Here is a 22,154-nt window from a genome sequence, read left to right as displayed (position 1 = left end):
GAATTTCGAACTCCGTACGACAAGACCATGCAGCAACTATAGCCTCTCTAGATAACTCTATGGCCGTGCAGCACCGCCAACGCTGCAGCCTCCGTGCATGTGAACCAGAAATATAGTGGATAATTTGTTGATAGTCTGTATAGCGTTTTGCTTTCTGTGTGTGTGTGCTTGTGATTAAATTAAATTTTTGTATTTGTGAAAAATATTCACTAATATTCACGTGGCCGCGGCGCTCTCACATGTTTTTCCAACAAAAAAGCGTCAAGTTTTCAATTAAAAGAAATTTAGTTTCGTTGAGGAAAAAGTTATCGTCGCGCGTGAGAGAGAAAGAGAGAGCAGAAGTAAGAGAGCGAGTCGCCGCCACGCAAGTTATTAACCCCAACAACAACAACAACAAGAGAAACGGGAGAGAGAGGTGATTCTCACGTATGCGCTGTGATTTTGTGTGTGCGTGAGAGGGTGAATACAGGCAGCATACAAAATAATAATATTGAAAACGATACAACAACAAAGGCAAATCGTAGAAGAAACATTAAAAAATACTGAAGACCTGGAGAGCCTGTCCAGTTAATTACAGAGCTCAAAAAAGAATCGAAGAGAGAGAGCAACCTGGCTCTCTCGCAAAGAAGACGGGGGCGAGGAGCGGCCAAGATGATGATGATGGACACCATGGACACCTCGCAGTCGCAACCAATGGATATAGCGCCTGCCGTTGCAGTGGCAGCCACCTCGGGTACCGCTTTGGTGGACTTTACTGCCGCCATGGTCAGCATGGCGGCCACTGCTGAGCCTGAGTCGGCGGAGAGCAACAACAACCACATCGACATGGCCGAGTACAAGGAACATCGCAAGAACAAAAGAAAAAACGCGAGAAGCGGGAGCGGGAGGGAAAGGAGCACCGACACCATAAGCACCGGGATCGGGAGCACCGGGAACATCGGCGTCATCGAGAGCGGGATAGGGAGAGGGACCGGGAAGCAGTCGGGTCACATCACCACCACCCTCACCACCATCCCAACAACAGCCAGCACTCGACCTCCGCCTCGTCGTCGCCCTCGTCTGCATCCACTACACCCTCAGCCACCATCGAGTATGTGGGCGGTTCCGCCTCTGCCTCGCCCTCTTATCTAGGCGGTGGGGTGGCGGGAACGGGAGGAGCGGTAGGATCCACCACCACATATCCGCACAATTTAAAAATACGCTTCCTGCTTTCCGGGGTAAGAATTTGACTTTTCCCTTGCCCACAAGACACTTTTCGTTGCGTCAAAAAACACGGCACCAGGCCTATACTTGCATCCAAACATCTGTCCCTGCCAATCCCACAAATCTATTTTTGGAACTCCCTGGAAGCTGTCTGGCTTGTCAACGAGGAAATTGTAGCAAGCTGAGCAATTTCCCTTTATTTCCATTTTAATTAATAGTTTCTTAAAACTCTAAGGATGCCGTAGTCGGTACTCTTCTTAAAAACTAATCGAAAAGTCTAAGGTTGTATTTATTAGTTGCTTGAAAACCCGGAAAGGAATTTATCCTTCTGTCAGCTACTAACCGTTTGAACAAATGACTTAAGTATCTAGGATATTAATATCATATTCATATCATCATCTTCGACATCTACGACCAATTTCTACAATATCGTTCAGCAAACAAACGAATGACGGGCAGTTTTATGTATACTGATAACTTTCTGATTAAGAATGTTTGACCTTTAAAATTTTAAATCTAAATTATAAAGGGACATATAATAAGAAATACAGAGATTTAGTTTCTGTCTTTATAAAGTAAACACAAGAAAGCTTCCTTTTTTTTTGTCATTCTTGGGGAATAAATCAAAGTAGTTATTCAATTTAAAACACTGAGACCACCCAGTAATGACAGTTATAGAAATATATTTCAGCCGCTCCATTTTTTATTTATTTTTATTTAGTATGATGAGGGCAGACATGGTTTTGGCTTTTAGAAACTGACCCGTTTCTTATTTATTAAAAACTATATCGATCAAGTTTTGTTTTGTTTCCCATGATACAGGGATTGATCGATACTTTAAGGATTCTCATTTAAATTCCCTCCATCGCCTTGTTAATGTGTCCTTAATGGGTCCTTTTTAAGCAACCCTTATTGCGTCGCTGTTCGATTTCCAATGTCTTTGACACTCTATCAATAATTTAAGCACAAGTTAAACGTGCAGCAAGCAACGTGCAACACGCACCTGCAACTGTAGGCCATCTGCCACGTATGCTGGAAAACAAAAGAAATGCTGAGAGGAAAGACACCTTCAATTACCCCAGGATCCGCCCCTCCCCCTCATCTCCTTTCCCTGCCTGCCGTCCACTCTAATTGGCCTAAATCGCATATATCAGAGTTGTGACACATGGTGCTCTGCTCGATTATTGATTAGTGCAAGTGCCATTAAGGGTGGTCTATACTCCTGTTTTTCCAGGACTACGTGACCAGCTAGCAGAGGCGATTCCGGGCGGACAGCTGTTCGCCTTATCCTTCCCGTTTCCCCTTTGGAGGCCCAAAAACATATATAGATAGCGGGCTGGTTTTGCCGTCTGTCTCGCAAACCGCTTAAATTCCGTCACAATGTATCCTTCGCCGGGCCATGTCGCTTCCTTCTTCTGGCCTTGTGCAATACAATCAACAAGGCAAATTTAGCGCCTTTTTTTTACGACAGCTGCCAAGCATCTCCTCGCTCTCGCGTCTACAACTTGAGCTCGTTCAGCAGCGCTACCCTTATTTTTTTGTTCTTGTGCTGGCTGTTGCTTCCTGGCGGATGATTGATCCTTGCTTCGATCTTATTACAGCTGCTGCTTCGGTCGCAGAAATGCGGGCCGTTGTCCTGTCTTGGGATCTGTATTTACTTACCTTTCCTTTCTGCTGTCATCTTGTTTTTTTCCCGTCCCGTCCCTCTTGCTCTAATTTATATTTTAATTGACAGGCATTGTGTTGTTCTGTTTTCGCTGAAAAGCGGATTAGGTCTTAAAGAAGATATTTTCATATTTTTGCTTTCTGAGATCTTTGTTTAATATTTGTGGCCGAAGAAATTAGTTAAATAAAATATTATAAAAATTTAACAAAAACTTTCCAAAACTCCTTGAAACTGTTTTAATAGCTTTAACTTTTTGTGTAAGCAAAATATTTCTCTCTTCTTTCTACTTTTTCTGAACAAATAATTTATTGTTAAGGCTTTCTTATTTATGAGACAATGTAAAAAGTCTGAATTAAAAAAATAAAGACTAAAAGATTTTACCGATGATTAAAATCATTGGTGGAACTGTTGAAATCTAATTCTCGCGCTTTCATCTTTAAGTTACGCCATAACTTGCTTGAACAGCAAAACTCTAAGTTTTAATCGCTCGGGTAGGACTACCCAATCAACCAAAAGGCTGTTTCTAAAATCTCACCCTATATTCCCTTTGATCGCCCAATTATCCCCTTGATACATAGATATGTGTAATTGCTTTTGCAAGACATTCCTTGCTCCTGTCAAGCTTTAATTCAATAAAGAATATCCCAGACGCTTAGTTTATTCCTTGGAATCTGAGCAATTCCTTTTGATTTTTCTTTCTACCAGCTACAACAACATTCTATATTGTCATTTCCCAAAAAATAACGTTAAATTGAATTTGAATAATTCTATCGTTTATTTGACGACTTGCTTATTGTTTGCTTGGAATTTTTCTTCACTTATGCGAAATTCTTTCCGCAAAGGGGACAAGGACAACCCTTTTATACGACCATTAACCCACAGCATTGTTTGTTAGAACAGAGGGAGAAATCGCGAAAGGGTAGGATTGAGCATACACACTCAAACGCAGACACGCTAATATAATATTTATAGTTGGTGTTTTACTTCCGGCTGTCTCGACTCGGCTTCATTTATTGAATTGAATTTGTCGCACAATGGACATACAATTGAAATCTGTCCAGGAAGCGATTGCCAAATGCAAAGCAAGCTTAAGTTGTAAAAAAAAAATGTACAGCATAGGGGTAGATTTGCTATTCTGATCCCGCTCTGGTTTCAGGACATTAGCTGCAGCAACAGGATAATCACAATTGCGGCAGCTGGCTCGCAAGAGGATAAAAAGGGTTAGAAAACATAGCGTGGAGCTTAAAAGATACGGAGCTTGAGCATGGAATTACGAAACAAACCACAAACCTACAGGATATACATAATTTTGTTTACGGTAGAACGTTCATTACTTATACTGTTTTTACATAAATAAAAATTTTGGTCTTTCAATCAAATCTTTTAACAATCCATGAAAAAACTAAAATTAGTTCTTCATTTTTAAAACCTATTAATTCAACCGTAATTTTTTTGAACAAAATTTTGGTATATTCTATTGAAAATTACCTTAAAATAGTAAAAGGCCATCTCTCGATATTTAACTAGCTTTGTTTTTATGAGGCAGATGGTGGTTTGAGTTGTCCCGGATCGTTGCCGGTTCTTTTCTTTCTTGACCTGCTTCTAATGAGACATGAAGGCGTTTTTTTTCAGTTTTAAAAATTCGACACCCGAGATTTCAAAGCAACAGGCTTGCGCGGTCACCATGTTGGTTGAAAATCCCAATCAATTGCGTTTTCCTATTGGGAAAACCTTTCATCAGGTGGCAACGCCGCTCATAGATTTAAACTTTTTGTATGTTGTTGGGCTACGTGACCAAACTACATTGTGTGTGTGTGCTGTTTGTATGTATGAGGTATGTTGCACCCCCAACCCCGATATCAAACAACAACAATAGCGAGCAAGTCTGATGGGAAAAGAGAGAGAGAGAGCGAGAGAAAGGCAGCAATATAGAGAGAGGGCGGGTGGAGTTGGAGTTGGAGTTTCTCTCCCAATCAGTAGGCCTTGCTCTTTATTGTTTTTTTGTGCATTCACTGCATGTAACATTTGTTTCCCTACACAAACCTATATATAAATATATATATATAAATTAAGCTGAATATGGCAGCATGTGTCGAGAGCCAAAGCCACAAAAATACAACGGTAACAACAATAACAACATGAAAAACTCGACCAGCAATGCAGCAACATTTGTTGCAGCTGCAGTCTGGGTGTCTTGCATTCTTTTTAAACTCTGACTCACGTACTTGTTCCGTTTCTTTTTAGGCTTTTGGTTGTGTGCAGCAACATCAGCGATACAAGCTTTTTGAGTTGCATTAATGTGCCAGCCCTTTTTTTCTATGTATATTGAACACATACGTTAAGAATCTGTCCCTGTTCTTTCTTTCATCCACCCGCTGCATTTGCAGAAACATCAACAAAAGCAATGAATTGCTGTGATTGCTAGCTCAGTTTAACAGCCTGTTATTGGCCTGTTACTCGAGCTCCGCTCTCTGGTTTTGTGTGTTTGTTATTCTTCTGCATTGATGGTGATGGTGTTGTAAACATGTGTTTACATGGTTCACCACCAACCGGATGTTGCTAATGACCGCAAAGCTAAAAAGCAAATCAGACGAGGAACAAACATAATTATTCACACCGATATGGAAGCGCTCTCGAGATAAAGCTCTATAAAATTTTAATAAAGAATTTCCGAAAGTCTTTTTAAACTTTCTCTGTGGGTGTCTTGAGCTAAGCCCAAAGTCAGTCGATTGCAAAGGTATGAAGGTAAAAAAGAGACAGGCGACTTCGATAAGCCGAAGTTTTCATACCCTTTTGCAGGTGTTACAATAATTAAATATTCTATGTTTCGATTTCGAAGCTTCAAAACAGGTAAGCTAGCTATATGAAATAGATTTGTATTAACGTCAAACAGTAAATCTCGTAATTCGTAAAAAATTACTGTATAGTATTTCGGGGTATTTGGGTAAATGTTAAAAACAGCGAAGGAAAAATTTGATTTCCCTTTTCCCGTACATCCCTATGTCAGTTATTTGATACAGTCGTCCGATTTATATATTACTAGAACCGTTTTTCTACAAAAAAAAAACAAAACAAAAAGTATGTATCAGAGTAGGTTAAAAAACAACAAAGTTATACTTTAATTTCCCTTTTTTCCCGATTGTTTAAGTGGGGGTTTATATACTACCTGCAACAGAAAAAAGACTTTCTGCAAAGTTTAAAATCTTTGCAAACCTATGATTAATTTGCTTAAAGTTTTTTGAATGTTTTTATATTTTGATAATAATATTATAACTCACAGAATTGAGTCACTGTGTTTAATATTCCTTATAAAAATATTCGCCTAATGCATGACTTCACAGCATAACCATATATACAAATTTAACGCGATAATGCTGGTAGCACTTGTCAAAAATAAACTTATTGTCAATATCGATCGTAACATCGAACTTTGAAACCAAATCTATTACAATGCCGTTCAACTGATCGACCACGCCGTCCCCTCTGTTTGGGTAATACAAAATATTAACTTAAGCTAACTTGAGTTGTTAGTTGTTGCCCTGCTTATTATATATAGGTTCTTATCAGCTTGTTTACTTGTGAGTCACATACCAAATAATCATATAATAATTGCCACTTCCTGCGTTCTTGTCGCCTGCAGCAACGTACCGAACTCAGCCCGCCCACCCATCAAACATCCGCCACCGCCGATGTAAATGCACCGCTGGCCAGCTCGACGAGTGCATCCATTGCGGTGACGGCGAGTGCAACGGCGGCTTCGGCTCCTGCAGCGACGGGCAGCACTACCTCAAGCAGCAGCACCAGCGGCAATGCAGGCGCAACCTTCAGCGGCAACAGTTCCGGCGGATCGACGACCGGAGGAGCACCATCCGTCGTGGGATCCGGTGGTTATCCAAAGACAGAGTCGAGCAAGTCGAGTAGCACAGGAAGCACAGGCGGTGGCACCAGCAGCAATTCCAGCAGCAACAAGCACGGCAGCAGCACCAAGGACATCAGCAGCAGCAGCAATCAGCAGCCGACGACTGGAAGCAGCAGCAATGCACCCAGCCTGTATGTCTCCGTCCCGCTGTCGACGGCTAATGTACCTGGAATAAATCTACCCACCAGCAGCAGTAGCACTAATACCACCAGCGGTAAGTTGACACCTGTAGAAAAATGGATTAAATCGAGTATTAATAAAAAACAAAGGAATAAAGTCTAAAATCTTGTTGACTCTCGCATTTAAATTAAAAATGTGTATATAATTTTTGTTTTACCTAAATTTTCGATTCTTTAATTTTTGAATCATAATACGACCATTATTTTTTCAAAACTGCGACGCGATGTAAAGGTCTTAATTTTTTCAGAATCACTCAGATTAGTCTTGGGGCTTGTAGGATTGGGTATTAGATTTTAATTACAACTTATTTATTTGTCAATCTATAAGTTTAATTGGAATTATAGTTTCATTTATGTTTAATAACCAAGTAATAATTATGAGTGTGTCACACATCTAAAGCAATCTAAAAAAATAAAAATAATCAAGTATGTCCAAATCCATACCGATAATTGTGCTTATTTTTCCTTGCAGAATCACAATCAGCACCATCGCGCAGTAGCGGCGTTCAATCGCAGCATCAGCAGCAGAGCAATTTACCGCCAATGGGTGGAGCAGCAGGCTCGTTTCATAGCGGCGCGAGTAGTGGTGGCCCCAACGGCGGCTCCTCGTCGGTCATCCAGCATCAGAGCGGCAAGTCATCGCCGGCCCTGGCCAGCCTAGTCAGCGGCAATAGTGGCGGCAGCATAATCTCCGCCAGCGGAGTCCCAATTGCCAGTGGCAACCTGACTGCCACAACCACGGAGAGCGGCAACTTAAAGATCAGCTACGAGAAACAAACAACACGGGTGCAGCAGCTGCAGGAGCAAGAGGCACCACCGGCACGACGCAGCAGGTATGCATCCGAAAGTGAGCCTTCCAGACTGACTGGCCCTACTATTTCTTATTTGTTGCCTGCGCTTGCCCGTGCTTTTAGTTTATACTGATCGTATATACATATATTTTCACATTCTGTTTTAATGTGTTTTGTTGCGTTGCTGTGCGTGTGTAGTTAGTCTATAGTCCTCAGTTTACCTCACATAGAGATTTAGACAAATATTATTATTGTATTTTTTTGTTCTGATTTAAATGAATCGTCAATGAAAATAAAATAAGCATTGACCTTTCAAATTTTGTGTTTCTTGTCGGATCCGTAATAATATCATAAATTTGCACATAAATGCAAGAAAGTTTTCTTTTAATTAAAAATTCCTAATTTCAAATGTTAAATTGTATCATTTTCGGGTCCTGTAAAATGAATCCGACTTGAAACACAAACAGAACTCAACATTTTCTTTTAGTTTTCGACTCATTTCGCTCATCGGTTTTTTCCTGGAACTTCCAAGTTGAGGAACTTAAAATCAAAAAAGCGCGATCTATAAAATCCATTATTTTTCTCTTTGTCTCTCTCTCTCTTTCTCTCTCTTGTTTGCTTAATATCTTCCTACACTGTACACGGTTTGATCACCCAACCACCCATCAATCACACGTAGATCGCGCTCCGGTGAGAGTGGCAGTAATCACCACCATGCCCATCACCACCACCACCATCACCCCACCCATCACAATAGCCATCACCAACAAAATCCGCAGCAGCAGCAACAATTACACCAACAGCAACAACAGAATGCGTCATCGCAGCAGCCACTTGTGCTGCACTCCTCCACAAACTCCTCCTCCTCCTCCACTTCGACCTCTTCGTCCTCCTTGTCGAGTGGCACTGCCACATCTGCCTCCAATTCCAAGGGTCCCTCGAGGTCGGGCAAAAAACGGGGAGCTGCACAAAGTAAAAATGATGCAACAGTGGCGACAACGGCAACTTTAGCAATTTCTGCTGCCTCACCAGCCGAGAAGCAGAGTCGTCATAGCTCGCCTCACTACAGTGCCACGCCCACACCGCCACCGTCGTCTGTGGCACCACCAGTAGTATCCTCGCCGGTGGTAATGTTGCAATCCCTGTCCTCGTCCTCGGTCGATTCCCCGCCAGCAACAGTGGCTGCCACTGCAACTAGTCGCAGCACGCGCAATAACAGCAGCAGCAGCAACAACACCAATCACAATGGCGAGCAAACATCCTCGTCCTGCTCGTCCACTTCGTCCTCCTCCTCGAGTGGAGGATCCAGTGGTTTGCCCAATGTAGTTAATCTGCTAGACTCGCCGGTTAATATGTCAGCTACGGGGAGCTATCGCGGCAGCAGCAACTCCTCGGGCAACGCGATACCGGCGGGAAGCAACAACAGCCAAACCAAGCCCCTAAACAAAAAAATGTTGCGTGCGCAGCAAACACAGCTGTATCAGCAACAGCAGCAGCAACAACAGCAGCAATATGCACCCCCCGCTAGATCCAACTCTCCCTCAAGCTCAGCCTCAGCTTCCAACTCTGCTAGCTTTCCGCACTTGCAACAGCCACAGCAGCAACATGAAGATCTAGAGATTTTGCAATTCACTAATACGAATAACACTCCTTCTTCCAATACGCCTACGTCGAAAACTAACAACAGAACGCCAGATCTCAGCCAGGCTAGCAGCTCATCTTTATCAGCGTCCGCAGTCCCCGCCACAACAGCTCCTTTGGTCATGCTGAGCAACCAGCTGCCACTTAACTCAATGGCTGGTGGTGGCTCTACCGGAGGCCTCAAGTTTACCTATGAGAGTCAGACGCAGTTAGACGTGCCCATGATGCCTGTGAGCGCCATAAAGGACTCGCCACCCAGTTCCCCTGGCTCGGAGATTGGATCGGCCATGCACTCGGCAACGGCGGCAGTCAGTTCGCTGACTGCCGTTGCTCCAACATGTGCGGCTGCTCAGCCTGGAAATGTGCGGAAGCGCGGACGCAAGGCAAAGGATTCGACGATAGCAGCAGCTACGGCGGCAGCTGCAGCTGCAGCCGCTGCTGTTAGCAATGTTCAACAGGATCTCAAGGATGTGCGCATACTGCAGAACGGAGCGGCCAGTGGCTCGAGCAATCCGGCTAGCAGCACACCCACGCCGCCGGCCACACCCGCTGCGTCAACGACATCCACCTCGGCCAGCTCGATCATCACACACACGGCCGCCCACATGCTAGGCAACCAAATAAATCCGAACAGCAGCGTCGCCCAGAAGCTCTCCGAACAGCTGCACATGGAGGTGCAGGATCACTCAATATACACGTCCGACTCCATTAACTCGCAGTACGCTGGAGTCCCATTCCCCGGAAAGCAGGTAATTTTCTTATTACATTTATAAAAAATACATTTGTAAAAAAAAATGTAAAACTATAAGTTTTTATACCCTTGCAGAAGGTATTATAATTTTGGTCAGAAGTTTGTAACGCAGTGAAGGAGACGTTTCCGATATAGCCATGAAAGGGATAAAAGGGATGTTAAAAGCTGTAAAAATATCCCTTTTTATATGTCTGCAAGGGTATTAAAACTTTGGCTTGCCGAAGTTAGCTTCCGTCCTCGTTCTTACTGAAACGCATACAAGAAATTAAATTTTTAAAGTTTTATTCATATTACTTATAAATAACATACATTTTAAAAGTTTATTTGACATAAGCGATGAACATTTTTCGTATAGTTTATTTGTACCAAAATATTTTGTTTCAAAATATATTGTTAAAAGCTGTAAAAATATCCCTTTTTATATGTCTGCAAGGGTATTAAAACTTTGGCTTGCCGAAGTTAGCTTCCGTCCTCGTTCTTACTGAAACGCATACAAGAAATTCAATTTTTAAAGTTTTATTCATATTACTTATAAATAACATACATTTTAAAAGTTTATTTGTAACAAAATATTTTGTTTCCGAACGATAATACACCAATGGATTTATGCGCACAAATTTTATCAAATTTGGACCGCCATGAAAATAAGATTGATTTCAAATCTAAAATATTTCCTTTTCATTTTTTTTACAGCGCAACTTAAGTGCCGCCTCCAGCAACGCCACACCAGCTCCGAATCCGCTCCAGTCAATGTTCAGCGGTGGCGGTATCAACGGTAACATGCCCATTCCTCAGAGTCTAGAGCAGCTGCTCGAACGCCAGTGGGAACAGGGATCCCAGTTTCTCATGGAGCAGGCGCAGCACTTTGACAGTGAGTATGAGTCGCATATCGGGAGCTAAATTCGGTTCTTCAGAAATTAACACTAAATTTTTGTGTTTCAGTTGCCTCGCTCCTAAATTGCCTGCACCAGCTGCAGAGCGAGAACCTACGGCTGGAGGAGCATGTGACCAGCCTAATAGCGCGACGCGATCACCTGCTGGCGGTCAATGCGCGCCTGCAGATCCCGCTTAACACCATCGCAAGCAATGCAAAGGCCGAGGCGCACGGTAAGTAGAGAGGCCGCCTATTCTCTCTTGTACTTGGTGTCGGCACTTGCTCGCTCCCACCACTTGGCACTGGAGGAGCCACACATCCCATTTACACAGCCACTGCTCACAGACCAAATTATGCGTTAATTTTTGAACTTACATTTTTTGTTTGGTATTCGTTGTACATATAAAAGGAGGTTGAGTCTAGTTTGTGTCGTAGTCTTAAGTAGCTTAAGTTAAGTTAACAACTAAACTGGTGGTATTGTTTATAAGAGAAATATGTACATAATATACACACCCATATTCTGTGAACGAAATTACTGTTTGGCAAACAGAAGCAGTGAAAAGTTATCATTGCCTTTATCGACCATACTGACAACTCATTATCTTTTTTAGAAAACGGAATGCTTCTCTATTTTCATCATTAGTCCATCCCCTGGTTAGATTTTACCTTAGATTAAACTTTTAAATTAGATTTTGTATTTACGGCGAAATACAGATCCTTATTATACTTACTCTTGTAACAAAAAATTAATTTCCTTGGTCAAGTTAATAGTTAAGTTCTTACGATATCTAAACGCTAATCTTTTTTTGATTTTATTTATTTTAAAAATGAATAAAATGTTTAATATATTAAACACAAAAACGAACACAAATTCTAAATTCATTTAGTTAAGTTTTCATTATTTGCACATTAAGTTTTCAACGACAGCACCTCCATACCAAAACTAGACGTTGGGTTGAATGTTAACCTCAGGTTAACAGTTTTACTTTTAGTTACACCTAAGTTTGTTGTGTTGCTGTCTGTTGCATGAAGTGAAGAGAATCCCAAACCCCCGCACACGTCTTTGAACACATCCCAAACACACCCACTTACAAATTACAAACTAATACCGCACAAAATACACAAATTTGGTGAAGATGGAAACAACAATGGGGTACTCACAATCTATCCAAAATGCTTACAGTCGCCATATCAACAACGGCAGCTCCAACAACCACAACAACAACCTCAACAACAACAGCAACATCAACTTGTTCTACTTCTGTCATTTCCACACTAGCTTCCAGCAGCAACATCGGACTCAGCACCAACATAAGTGCTCTTAATGCGGCAACAACAATCGCAGCAGCCGTTTCGCTGGCCACCACTGCTATTAATACCAATACCACCATCCCAACCATGGCCAATAGTCGACCCACAGTGGCACCAGCCAGTTCCAGCGGAGTAGTGCTGGACTACCGCGGACCAGTCACGACCAGCAATAACAGCAGCAGCAACAGCACCAGTGGTAGCAACACCGCCAGCAACAGTGTGAACAGCAGCAACAGCAATCCCTCAACCGCTTCAAATGTCAGCGGACCCCCTGCAACACAAATGTCCCTCTCCGGCATTAATATGACGAATGCAGCCAATTTGGGAATGAGGTAAGCTCGGTCCTTCTGGATAGCAAATAAAAGTAAGCGTAAAAATACAACTCTAGTGAAACGATGTATGAAATCGTTATTATATATATATATATATATATAATTTTAAAATTATGTCCTTTGTTTTATCGTTCTAACATGATTCACTTAAAGGTTACAAGATCTCACTAATCCGATAAAGCTTTTGCTATTGTGATTGTATTGTATAAAAAACAGAATTACATTAGCAGAAATGTTTGGAATAAACGGTGTATTGAAGCATATTGACTTTCTGTTAGTTGTGAATAACTCTAGCTTCGATAAGTAAAACGTAAATTCGAAACACAACTAACAGGAAATCAACATGCCGTATAAACACCGTTGGGGATTAACTAAATATGTGCACCTAGATACTTGTATATATTTAAGTATTTAAATAGTATTTATTTATTTGTACCCTTGCACGGGGCAACTTTATTGGTGCATTATAATAAATCAATCGGAAAAAAAACAAAAATAATTTGTTTTGAAATTATTCTCAGTAATCTTCTCATTTGAAACTTTGGATCTTGAATTAGGTACTTTTAAGGATGTCCAAGGTTCTATTACGATATTTTGTTAATTTAGGTGCAAACAGAACCAAGATTGTTGAAACTAAAATTATTCAAAACCTGCTTAAATTTAATTTATTTTAACCAGATCTGGTTATACATATATTTTAAAAACAAATATACTTCTTATCACACATTTACAGGCATATTTCTGCGGCCCACGCGTACAACAATGCTGGAAACATCAACAGCAGCAGCATGGGGAGTTTAAATGCCAATAGCGCCGTCAATAGCAACACCTTGCACCACCAGCAACCGTCGCAGCAGCAGCAACAGGCGCAACACCAGCAGCAGCAGCAGCACGTGCAACAAGTGCAGCAGAATCTTCACCAGTCGCACCACACCAGCGCAGCTGTGGCAGCCGCCCACATGCTGGGCGTAGGAATCAGCCTGGGCGCTGGAGGTGGTGCTGCCGCTGGCATTGGACGAGGTGGGTCAGCGACAGCCATGGCTGCAACAGCAGCACCAACCACAACTACTTTTACGACCACAGCGGGCACGGGCACGGGCATGGGTCAGCAGCACCACCACCCACACCCACACCAACATCCTAGCATTCAGATTCAAGTGGGTGGCGGCGGCGTTGGCGTTGACGGTTTAAGTAGCACCTCCTCCTCCTATGCGGCGCACCACGCGGCGCTCTACAGCACGCATCACCAGGTAGTAGAGTGCGTGCGAGCAAGTTCCTGTGTGTGTGTCAGTGTGATTGTGGGTGCATGTCCTTGCCACATGAGAATCCATAATCCATAAGCCAATGCCTGTTATTCGTGCATTCACCTTTTCATTTTGCGTCATGGCCCATGTTTCATCTACCCACTAATTCACCCACCAGTCATTCAATCGGAAAAGCCAAAGAAATTTCAATACACACATGTCACTATTTCGAATTCATCTGCTTTTCCGCCCATATATTTCATAAATAATTATTGCTGTCGGCAGTTAGAACAAAATTGGTTGTCTTTGTGTGCCAGGCTGAAAGAAATATCGAGATATATTACATTTTAAGACATTATTTTCAAAATGCTCCCAAAACCGGTGTAGAATCATTAATACTGTGAACTGGTTACTCAATAATTGTTTTCACTTTCAGTCCCAACTAAGGCGCGACGATAACCTCGCAAAAACCAGCTGAAAGTCGTACCGTGAGCAAGTGCTTCAGCAGGCACAGCAACAGCTGAAGAAGAAGCAAGACCTGGCCAACAAAGAACGCCATCATAACAGCAACAGGCAATGCAGCAGTTCCCGTAATCACGGCAACAACAAGCTGTCACAGCAACGTAACCTCAGCAAGCTTAAGCCGGTTGAGCTTGGATTTCAGCAGCTGATCGACAAAAATGACGATGATGTAGGTGCTAGCAATTATATCATTGCTGTTTGTTTAAGTAATTAATCGAAATATATTATTACAGCTCAGCAGCAACAGCAGCTCGTCAACCTTTTCATCCTCCTCTCAGCAGCAGTCGTCGGTAGACTACGAGGCGGAGGACGAGAACGAGGACAAACAACGAAGGCCATTACATAAAAACGAGAATGAAAGTTTGCTGCATGTACAGAATTTTCTAAAGTGCTTCGGACCCAATGCTTATGCATCGGCAATTACGGCAAAAGCATCCAATCCAGCAACCGCGACTAAACCGTTGGCCACTGTCAAGTCACCGGGAGCAGGGGAGCTGCGAGTGTGGCGCCAAAATTATCGCTTCGCAACCAATACAGTTCAAGCAGCAACCACAGTAGCAACATTACAGACCCCATCAACAACCTTAGCGGAAAACTCAGCCACAAATACATCAATGTTTCAAGCCCAGTCAAGTGCAAACCACAAACCAACCAAGTTTCAAATAAACACAAAGTTTTTGCGCAAGCCACGCAACAAACTATTGAAAATGCTGCCAACAGCAACGGCAACATCAGCAGCAACAGTTCCCAAGCAACTGGAACCACTGCAGCCGCAGCTGTTCAACGATGATTCCAACGCCAAATTCAAAGACTTTTCAATCGACTCGTTATTGAATAAGTAATCATAAAACATTAACCTATTAAAACATACAGTTCAGCCTTATTGTTTGTAGAATAATTAAACCAATAGAAGCAGAGCCCAAGCCGCGTTCCTAATTTCCCCCAACAAAATCCCTATAAATTTTGTTTAGCCAATCGAGTATCCATAACATGAACATAGCAACAACGTATTCTAACTATAATTAGGATGTTTATTTATTACATGCATATTGTATAACTAATGGCGCAATTCATAACTAGAATAAGAGTGTAAATATCTACTTAAATACGATATAATAAACCACAAACACGTGCTAGAATTTTAGATAGGCTGCGTGACTCCTGTAAATGCTCTGGTGGATACTGAATGAAAGAGTCAGTTCTTTTCGGGGGGCAAAGATGAATCCAAGGCAGCACGCACGCGCATCAGCATCTCCTTTCGAATAACGTCGGGAACCAAAGCACGAGCCTATCTTGGTAATTATGGATTAAAAATGTAGCCGAAGTTGTTGACATGAACCTACGTGGGGGACTATCTCAGCTGCCAGCTGGTCGTGGGTCAAGTTAGCCACGCCCCGTTCCTCGATGGTCTGGCGTATCATTTCCTCAATGTCCTTGCGCCAGCCGCATTCCGACAATCGCTTCTGCAGCAAATCCTTCAAGCTATTGGGAGTTGAGATTTATTGCCAATAAAACTTAAAGAAAGAACTTACGCGACGCTATCGCGGCTGTTCAACTTGACATCGTCTACGGGATCAGCATCCGTTCCCATCTCTTTGCTGTTTGGCATCGTTTAAGTTTATAGTTTTGAACACCTCAACTCTTTCTATGTTTGTATATTTTACACAAAATTTTAAGCGCAAGACGTTGGAATTTATTTGCTGTGTTTTGATGATAATCTGATTCTAGGGAACTAAAGAACCGGAACGGATTGGAACTGGTTTTAAATTGGATCAGCGATTATGGCTTACGATTCCTGCTTTCAACACTTATAAATTAAACAGTATGTATTTAAAGTTCCAAAAAATTTTGAACAAGATAACATTTTATTTTGAAACCATTTTTCTTAATCGTTTATTAATTTAATTGAAGAGACTCTGTAAAACTGATTAATACTGTCGAAATGAATTTAATCCCGTAAAAGGCGGACATCAGTTTTATTTCTTTTAAAGATTGCTTATACAAATATTTAATTTTAGTTTTTTAATTGATTTTGATATTCCTTTGAATATGATATTATTTAACTTAACAATTAAACTTAAAACTGGATTGACATGTGATTAGTGACAGATATTTTAAATATTTTGTGTCGACTGCAAAGTGAATTGGAACTAGTCGCACCGAGTAAAGCCTTATCGATATTTTAGCACATTTGTAAATAAATCTAAAAAATCCGAATTATCTGCTGTTGTAAAAATATTCATTTTCGCAAATACAAAAAAAAACTAGACAGCGTTACCTGAGGAATTTAGTAAAGAAGTACTGTGCAAAACGATTCGTCCAGTAGATTTTGGAGGATCGTGTACACCGACTTTGAAAATGGAAACTTTTCAGGAGAGCGTTTTAAAGTTTTGGACACCCAAAATTCTAATATATAACGTGCCCACTTTCCTACGTCAAACTGCTCAAAACTTCGGAAGTTTTACTCGGATCAATACAATTTTAAAACCATATTCTTGTAATGTGATTCATGTTGTTAAAGTTATGCTATTTAAAAATAATTTTATAAGATTGCCAGAAATAAAATGCTAGTAAAAAAATGATCAGTATGGTAAATATGTGGCAGCTATAGGAACTGGATTTTGATCAAATTCAAGGTATTGCTCCAAAAATGGAAAAAAAAACTAAGAAAGAAGCCTTCTGAAATTTTCAAATTTCTTTTAAAACAGCTAATATAATAAATTATACCCGATTGTTCATACGGTAGCTAAAGGATATAAACGTCCGTTGGAAAGGATATACATATACAGCGCTTTCAAACTTGATCTGCTGACACAAAAAAAACACACATTCTACAGCTCTTAAATTCAGCTCGGAAAACGGTAAAGAAAGAGGAGGACATGCCTATGTCAACTCGCCAGATGATCACTGCATTGCAATCTTATGACCAAAATAATAATTCATCTGCAGGGTATACATATACAATTTTGTTAACACTTCTAGCAATCTTGATATAACGGGAAAGAGCTAACTAGCCAACTCTGCTATGTAGAAAACTAGTTGGCAGCGTCAAAATGTCTATGTCAAACAAAATGTAGAACGCAAACATAAGCATGTAATTTACATATTGAATTTATTTATGTATATTATTTACCTTTAGGTATAATCGGAACCGATAAACTTATTGAATGATGTCAATTGGTGTCACAGAAACCTTATCCTGCCAATTTCGGTTAGGATGTAAATAACACCCCCATAACGCCTTTTTTGTTCAGACCGAAACTATTCCCCGATTCAGTTGAATCTTCTTTATTTGATACATATCGTATGTACATACATAAGTACATATGTGTATTGGTTTGGAATTTTGCTGACTTTCTAAATAATTTTGCATTGAACATTGGTACATACAGACATTGTTTTTCTGTAATTTCAAAAGTACATTTGTTGATCAAACATTTGTAATCAAAGACCATTTAATCATATTGAACGCTCAAGACCTCCCACTCAATCCGCCTACAGCTGCATGAAATTCCCTAAGCCGGCTGCAAGGTGCCTTCATCATAAAAATGTGTTGGTTTCATAGCTGGTTGCCCAAATACAGTCACAACGCCATACAAATCTGTTTTGGCTGGCTCTGATTTTATAAGCCCATCTGTTTTTATTTTTGGCTTAAAAATCTGAATATTAGGCATAATATGTTTAAAATTTGGGTTAAGGCTTGGTTATTAAGTAAACTTTATACATAACCTAATTCAAAGTCAAGAATGGGACATTTGTATTAAATGACAGCATACATAACCTCAATGGCGGTCGAAAGTTTCTGCTTATTCATTCAATATATCATATATGTATGTATGTATATAAGTACATTATTACATGCTGCATTTCCTGCCTTGTCTTTTGTGTTTTTTCTGGAAATTCGATATCAGCTGTAGCAGCTGGCTCTGGCTCTTCGGTCTATTTGTTAAAAGTACCGCATTGGGCGCAGACTGAGAAGGCGGCCCATACAACACAACAACAAGCCGGTTTACCTAGGCTTCAATTTCGGTTTAGGCAAATCAACCCCCACGAAAGGTCGGTAAATGCATCATACATATGTACATATATACATACATATGTACTTCGTGGGGGTTGATTTGCCAAAAAAGGTATGCTAGCTTGTAAAACCAGAAAATTATAAATTTACACTTTATATGTACAAAAGCGTTAACTTTTATAGAGTTCTAAATACATTTACAAATCGGCCGAACAAAAATTTTGTAATACAATAAAACGATACATATGCATGTACATATGTATGTACATACACACGTACATACATACACAGTTAATGAATAATCTCTCCATAAAATTGTACTATGCCAAGAATCCAACATAATAAATTTACAAAGACCCCTGAACTTATAGTTTTTTATTGTTTTAAAATATTTATAGATATATTAAATGTTTTATTTTTTTTAAATTTATAAATCAAATTATTCTCTTGGCTTTAATAAGAATAAAAACATGTTGTTATCGATTTTTGCTACTAATATAGAAAAATCAATGTGAATTATGTAGATTGCTAAAAAAAACTTGCTTGCTATTACTTTGACCTCCGCTGTAATCAAGTTTATACCCACACTCACATTCGCAGTGGCATGTTCGTCGACAGTTAGGAAATGAAGTCATCGTTTTGCCGAGTTGGCGTGGCTATATACAGCAGTGATTTTGCTAAAAGGAATGACTCATTGTCCCAGAGAATCAATACAAGAAAAGTGGAAAGCCAAGTGCATGCCACACGGCCTGGTACAGTCCGCTCTTGCCACAAACAGCGAAACAGGCGCGGCACTGGCCCGAAACAGGGGAAAATAGAAAGCGCTAATTATAGACCAAGAGAGCGTCTGCTCTGCTTTCCCGCAGAGAAAACTTCGTTCGATGACCCCTTACGCTGGAATAAATGACGGCTAAGGAAGGAAAACTATAGAAAAACGAACTGGGGTTTTTTTTATGCTGTCAACACTTATCTGGCCGATTTTATTCTTGTACACAACTTATCGCCGAGTTAGCTAGGCTTTTCTGCTATACGTGTCTTTGTGGATAAAATACTATCTGGTTCTTTTCTTTTCATTATCGTACGCTTTATAGTGTTGCAGTGAATTTTTTGTTGCGTTTGGAATCGTGAACACTGATTTCGACGGTTAGCCCGCCCACCAATGACGTTCCCACCGAGCGTTGGAGTTGTGCTACGCTTAGTACTCCTCAGCACCCTCGCCCTCGCCATCTCCGGAGTCCATGCCAACCTCCTCGTAGTCCTTCTCCAGGGCAGCCAGATCCTCGCGAGCTTCGGAGAACTCTCCCTCCTCCATGCCCTCACCGACGTACCAGTGGACAAAGGCACGCTTGGCGTACATCAGATCGAACTTGTGATCCAGACGGGCCCAGGCCTCGGCGATGGCCGTGGTGTTGGACAACATGCACACGGCACGCTGCACCTTGGCCAGATCTCCGCCAGGCACCACGGTGGGGGGCTGGTAGTTGATGCCAACCTTGAAGCCAGTGGGGCACCAGTCCACGAACTGGATGGTGCGCTTGGTCTTGATGGTAGCAATAGCGGCGTTTACGTCCTTGGGCACCACGTCTCCACGGTACAACATGCAGCAGGCCATGTACTTGCCGTGACGAGGATCGCACTTGACCATCTGGTTGGCCGGCTCGAAGCAGGCGTTGGTGATCTCGGCGACAGACAGCTGCTCGTGGTAGGCCTTCTCCGCCGAAATGACCGGGGCGTAGGTCACCAGCGGGAAGTGGATACGGGGGTAGGGTACCAAGTTGGTCTGGAACTCTGTCAGATCTACGTTCAGGGCACCATCGAATCGCAGAGAAGCAGTGATCGAAGATACAATCTGGCCAATCAGACGGTTCAGGTTGGTGTACGTGGGTCGCTCAATGTCCAGGTTGCGGCGGCAGATGTCGTAGATAGCCTCGTTGTCGACCATGAAGGCGCAGTCCGAGTGCTCCAGAGTGGTGTGGGTGGTCAGAATCGAGTTGTAGGGCTCAACGACGGCAGTGGACACCTGGGGAGCAGGGTAAATTGCGAACTCCAGCTTGGACTTCTTGCCGTAGTCCACGGAGAGACGCTCCATCAGCAACGAGGTGAAGCCCGAGCCAGTGCCTCCACCGAAGGAGTGGAAGATCAGGAAACCCTGCAGTCCGGTGCACTGATCGGCCAGCTTACGGATCCTGTCCAGAACCAAGTCAACGATCTCTTTGCCGATGGTGTAGTGGCCACGGGCGTAGTTGTTAGCGGCGTCCTCCTTGCCGGTGATCAGTTGCTCCGGGTGGAACAGCTGACGATAGGTGCCGGTACGGACCTCATCCACAACAGTGGGCTCTAGATCCACGAACACGGCGCGGGGCACGTGCTTGCCGGCGCCCGTCTCGCTGAAGAAGGTGTTGAACGAGTCATCACCTCCTCCCACGGTCTTGTCGGAGGGCATCTGGCCATCGGGCTGGATGCCGTGCTCCAGGCAGTACAGCTCCCAGCAGGCGTTACCAATCTGGACACCAGCCTGGCCGACATGGATAGAGATACATTCACGCTGTAGACGAAAAGGGGAAGGGGAAAAAAAAGAGATGATTAATTTCACGCCCAAGAAAATCGATAGTAGCAGAGCCGCGCCCAACTTGAGCTGGTCCCATATGCGTGCGAGTGAGATGGCTTATATGGTATACAGATTTTATTTTTTTCTGTATTTTTTTTTTCTGCCGGAATTTTACTGACGCCATTTTCTCTGTACTTTTTTTCTTAAAAACCTACATTTAGTAAAAAGGATTTCTCCAGAAAAATAATATTTTTAAACATATGCGTGCGAGTGAGATGGCTTATATGGTATACAGATTTTATTTTTTTTCTGTATTTTTTTTTTCTGCCGGAATTTTACTGACGCCATTTTCTCTGTACTTTTTTTCTTAAAAACCTACATTTAGTAAAAAGGATTTCTCCAGAAAAATAATATTTTTAAACTCGGGACCCTATATTAAAAAAGATTTTCTTTAATTAACCAAAGCCTCTTTTCCCTTTTACACCTAATTTCGTTAGCTTTCCAACGAGTATTCTCTTTGCGAAAAAAAAAACATGACGTCATCACTTTTCAAGAAAAATGCAAAAACCGGCCGCCATTTTACCAAAAGTCGCTCTGCTCGCCCATTATATTAAGCCGACAGTACTTTCTACTCTAATGTTCACTTAAATTTGTTTGCTACTCACCATATTGAGAGTTTATTAGAGGTTTTTCACACGCGACAAGGAAAATTCACAGAAAAGTGTAGAGCTACGATTTCGAGGTCCGTCTCTGAGAGCGTATACGTTCGAATTGCCGGCTATGAGGCTTGACAAACGTAAAATGGATATGAACACTAGGGAGCGGGCTGCTTTATATAGGTGCCGGAGCTAGAGGTGGCATGTCAGCGATCTTAACGCCGCAAAATCGATAATTGGTAATTTCCAGGCGACAGCACTTGGTCACTCTGTATTTTGTCACCGACTGGTCGCACTAGCGTGGATCCAAATCATGGTACAGAACTTTGCTAGCCGAATCGGTTGGCTTAACCGTTTCCAAACCTTAAATATAAACAATTTTAATAATAATAATTCGAAATTTTACTTATTATAATGTTGACTTATTAATTAAAAGTATAAAGTTACTAGGAATTAAAACATCAGCACCTGTGGCTTTATTTTATTTAAGTTAAAAGAA

General features: G+C 41.7%; 3 protein-coding genes across 11 annotated transcripts in view; 1 reads left to right on the top strand and 2 right to left on the bottom strand.

The window, feature by feature from the left end:
* Window positions 1-15,577, top strand: part of LOC108053491 (protein AF-10) — a 37,670-nt gene extending 22,093 nt beyond the window's left edge. For 3 of the 9 annotated variants that reach the window (XM_044456924.1, XM_044456923.1, XM_044456925.1), the window contains exons 6-14: window positions 6,510-7,002; window positions 7,440-7,800; window positions 8,438-10,148; window positions 10,844-11,021; window positions 11,093-11,257; window positions 12,208-12,667; window positions 13,401-13,917; window positions 14,348-14,602; window positions 14,667-15,577. In XM_044456924.1, the coding sequence (XP_044312859.1) occupies window positions 6,510-7,002; window positions 7,440-7,800; window positions 8,438-10,148; window positions 10,844-11,021; window positions 11,093-11,257; window positions 12,208-12,667; window positions 13,401-13,917; window positions 14,348-14,389 (3,927 nt within the window). In that variant the 3' untranslated portion in view covers window positions 14,390-14,602; window positions 14,667-15,577. Of the gene's footprint in view, window positions 1-6,509; window positions 7,003-7,439; window positions 7,801-8,437; window positions 10,149-10,843; window positions 11,022-11,092; window positions 11,887-12,207; window positions 12,668-13,400; window positions 13,918-14,347; window positions 14,603-14,666 lie in introns of those variants that run through there. The other 6 variants (XM_017136169.2, XM_017136168.2, XM_044456928.1 and 3 more) reach the window with 5 other exon arrangements.
* LOC108053742 (enhancer of yellow 2b transcription factor) lies at window positions 15,444-16,186 on the bottom strand. The gene is made up of 3 exons (XM_017136457.2): window positions 15,966-16,186; window positions 15,777-15,915; window positions 15,444-15,721 (listed from the first exon to the last, which is right to left on the bottom strand). The coding sequence occupies exons 1-3, from the start codon at window positions 16,040-16,042 to the stop codon at window positions 15,629-15,631; spliced, it is 309 nt and encodes a 102-aa protein (XP_016991946.1). The 5' UTR covers window positions 16,043-16,186; the 3' UTR covers window positions 15,444-15,628.
* A 3,266-nt stretch (window positions 16,187-19,452) lies between these two features.
* Window positions 19,453-21,817, bottom strand: LOC108041219 (tubulin alpha-1 chain). Its single transcript, XM_017119081.2, has 2 exons — window positions 21,665-21,817; window positions 19,453-20,996 (listed from the first exon to the last, which is right to left on the bottom strand). Exons 1-2 carry the CDS (start codon window positions 21,665-21,667, stop codon window positions 19,647-19,649), a joined length of 1,353 nt encoding a protein of 450 aa, XP_016974570.1. The 5' UTR covers window positions 21,668-21,817; the 3' UTR covers window positions 19,453-19,646.
* Between the last annotated feature and the right edge of the window lie 337 nt (window positions 21,818-22,154).

This window comes from Drosophila rhopaloa, unplaced genomic scaffold, assembly GCF_018152115.1.
Source record: "Drosophila rhopaloa isolate 14029-0021.01 unplaced genomic scaffold, ASM1815211v1 contig_155, whole genome shotgun sequence".
Taxonomy (NCBI): domain Eukaryota; kingdom Metazoa; phylum Arthropoda; class Insecta; order Diptera; family Drosophilidae; genus Drosophila; species Drosophila rhopaloa.
The sequence above is the reverse complement of the archived record's forward strand: the minus strand, read 5'-3'. Positions and strand labels throughout refer to the sequence as shown.

What these genes read in the sequence shown, in the direction of transcription:
- LOC108053742 (XM_017136457.2), bottom strand. Translation starts at nt 16,042, where the DNA reads ATGCCAAACAGCAAAGAGATGGGAACGGATGCTGATCCCGTAGACGAT. An exon ending in AACAGCCGCGATAGCGTCGC is followed by an intron (nt 15,916 to 15,965) that starts GTAAGTTCTTTC and finishes AACTCCCAATAG; the next exon opens with CTTGAAGGATTTGCTGCAGA. An exon ending in CAGCTGAGATAGTCCCCCAC is followed by an intron (nt 15,722 to 15,776) that starts GTAGGTTCATGT and finishes TTACCAAGATAG; the next exon opens with GCTCGTGCTTTGGTTCCCGA.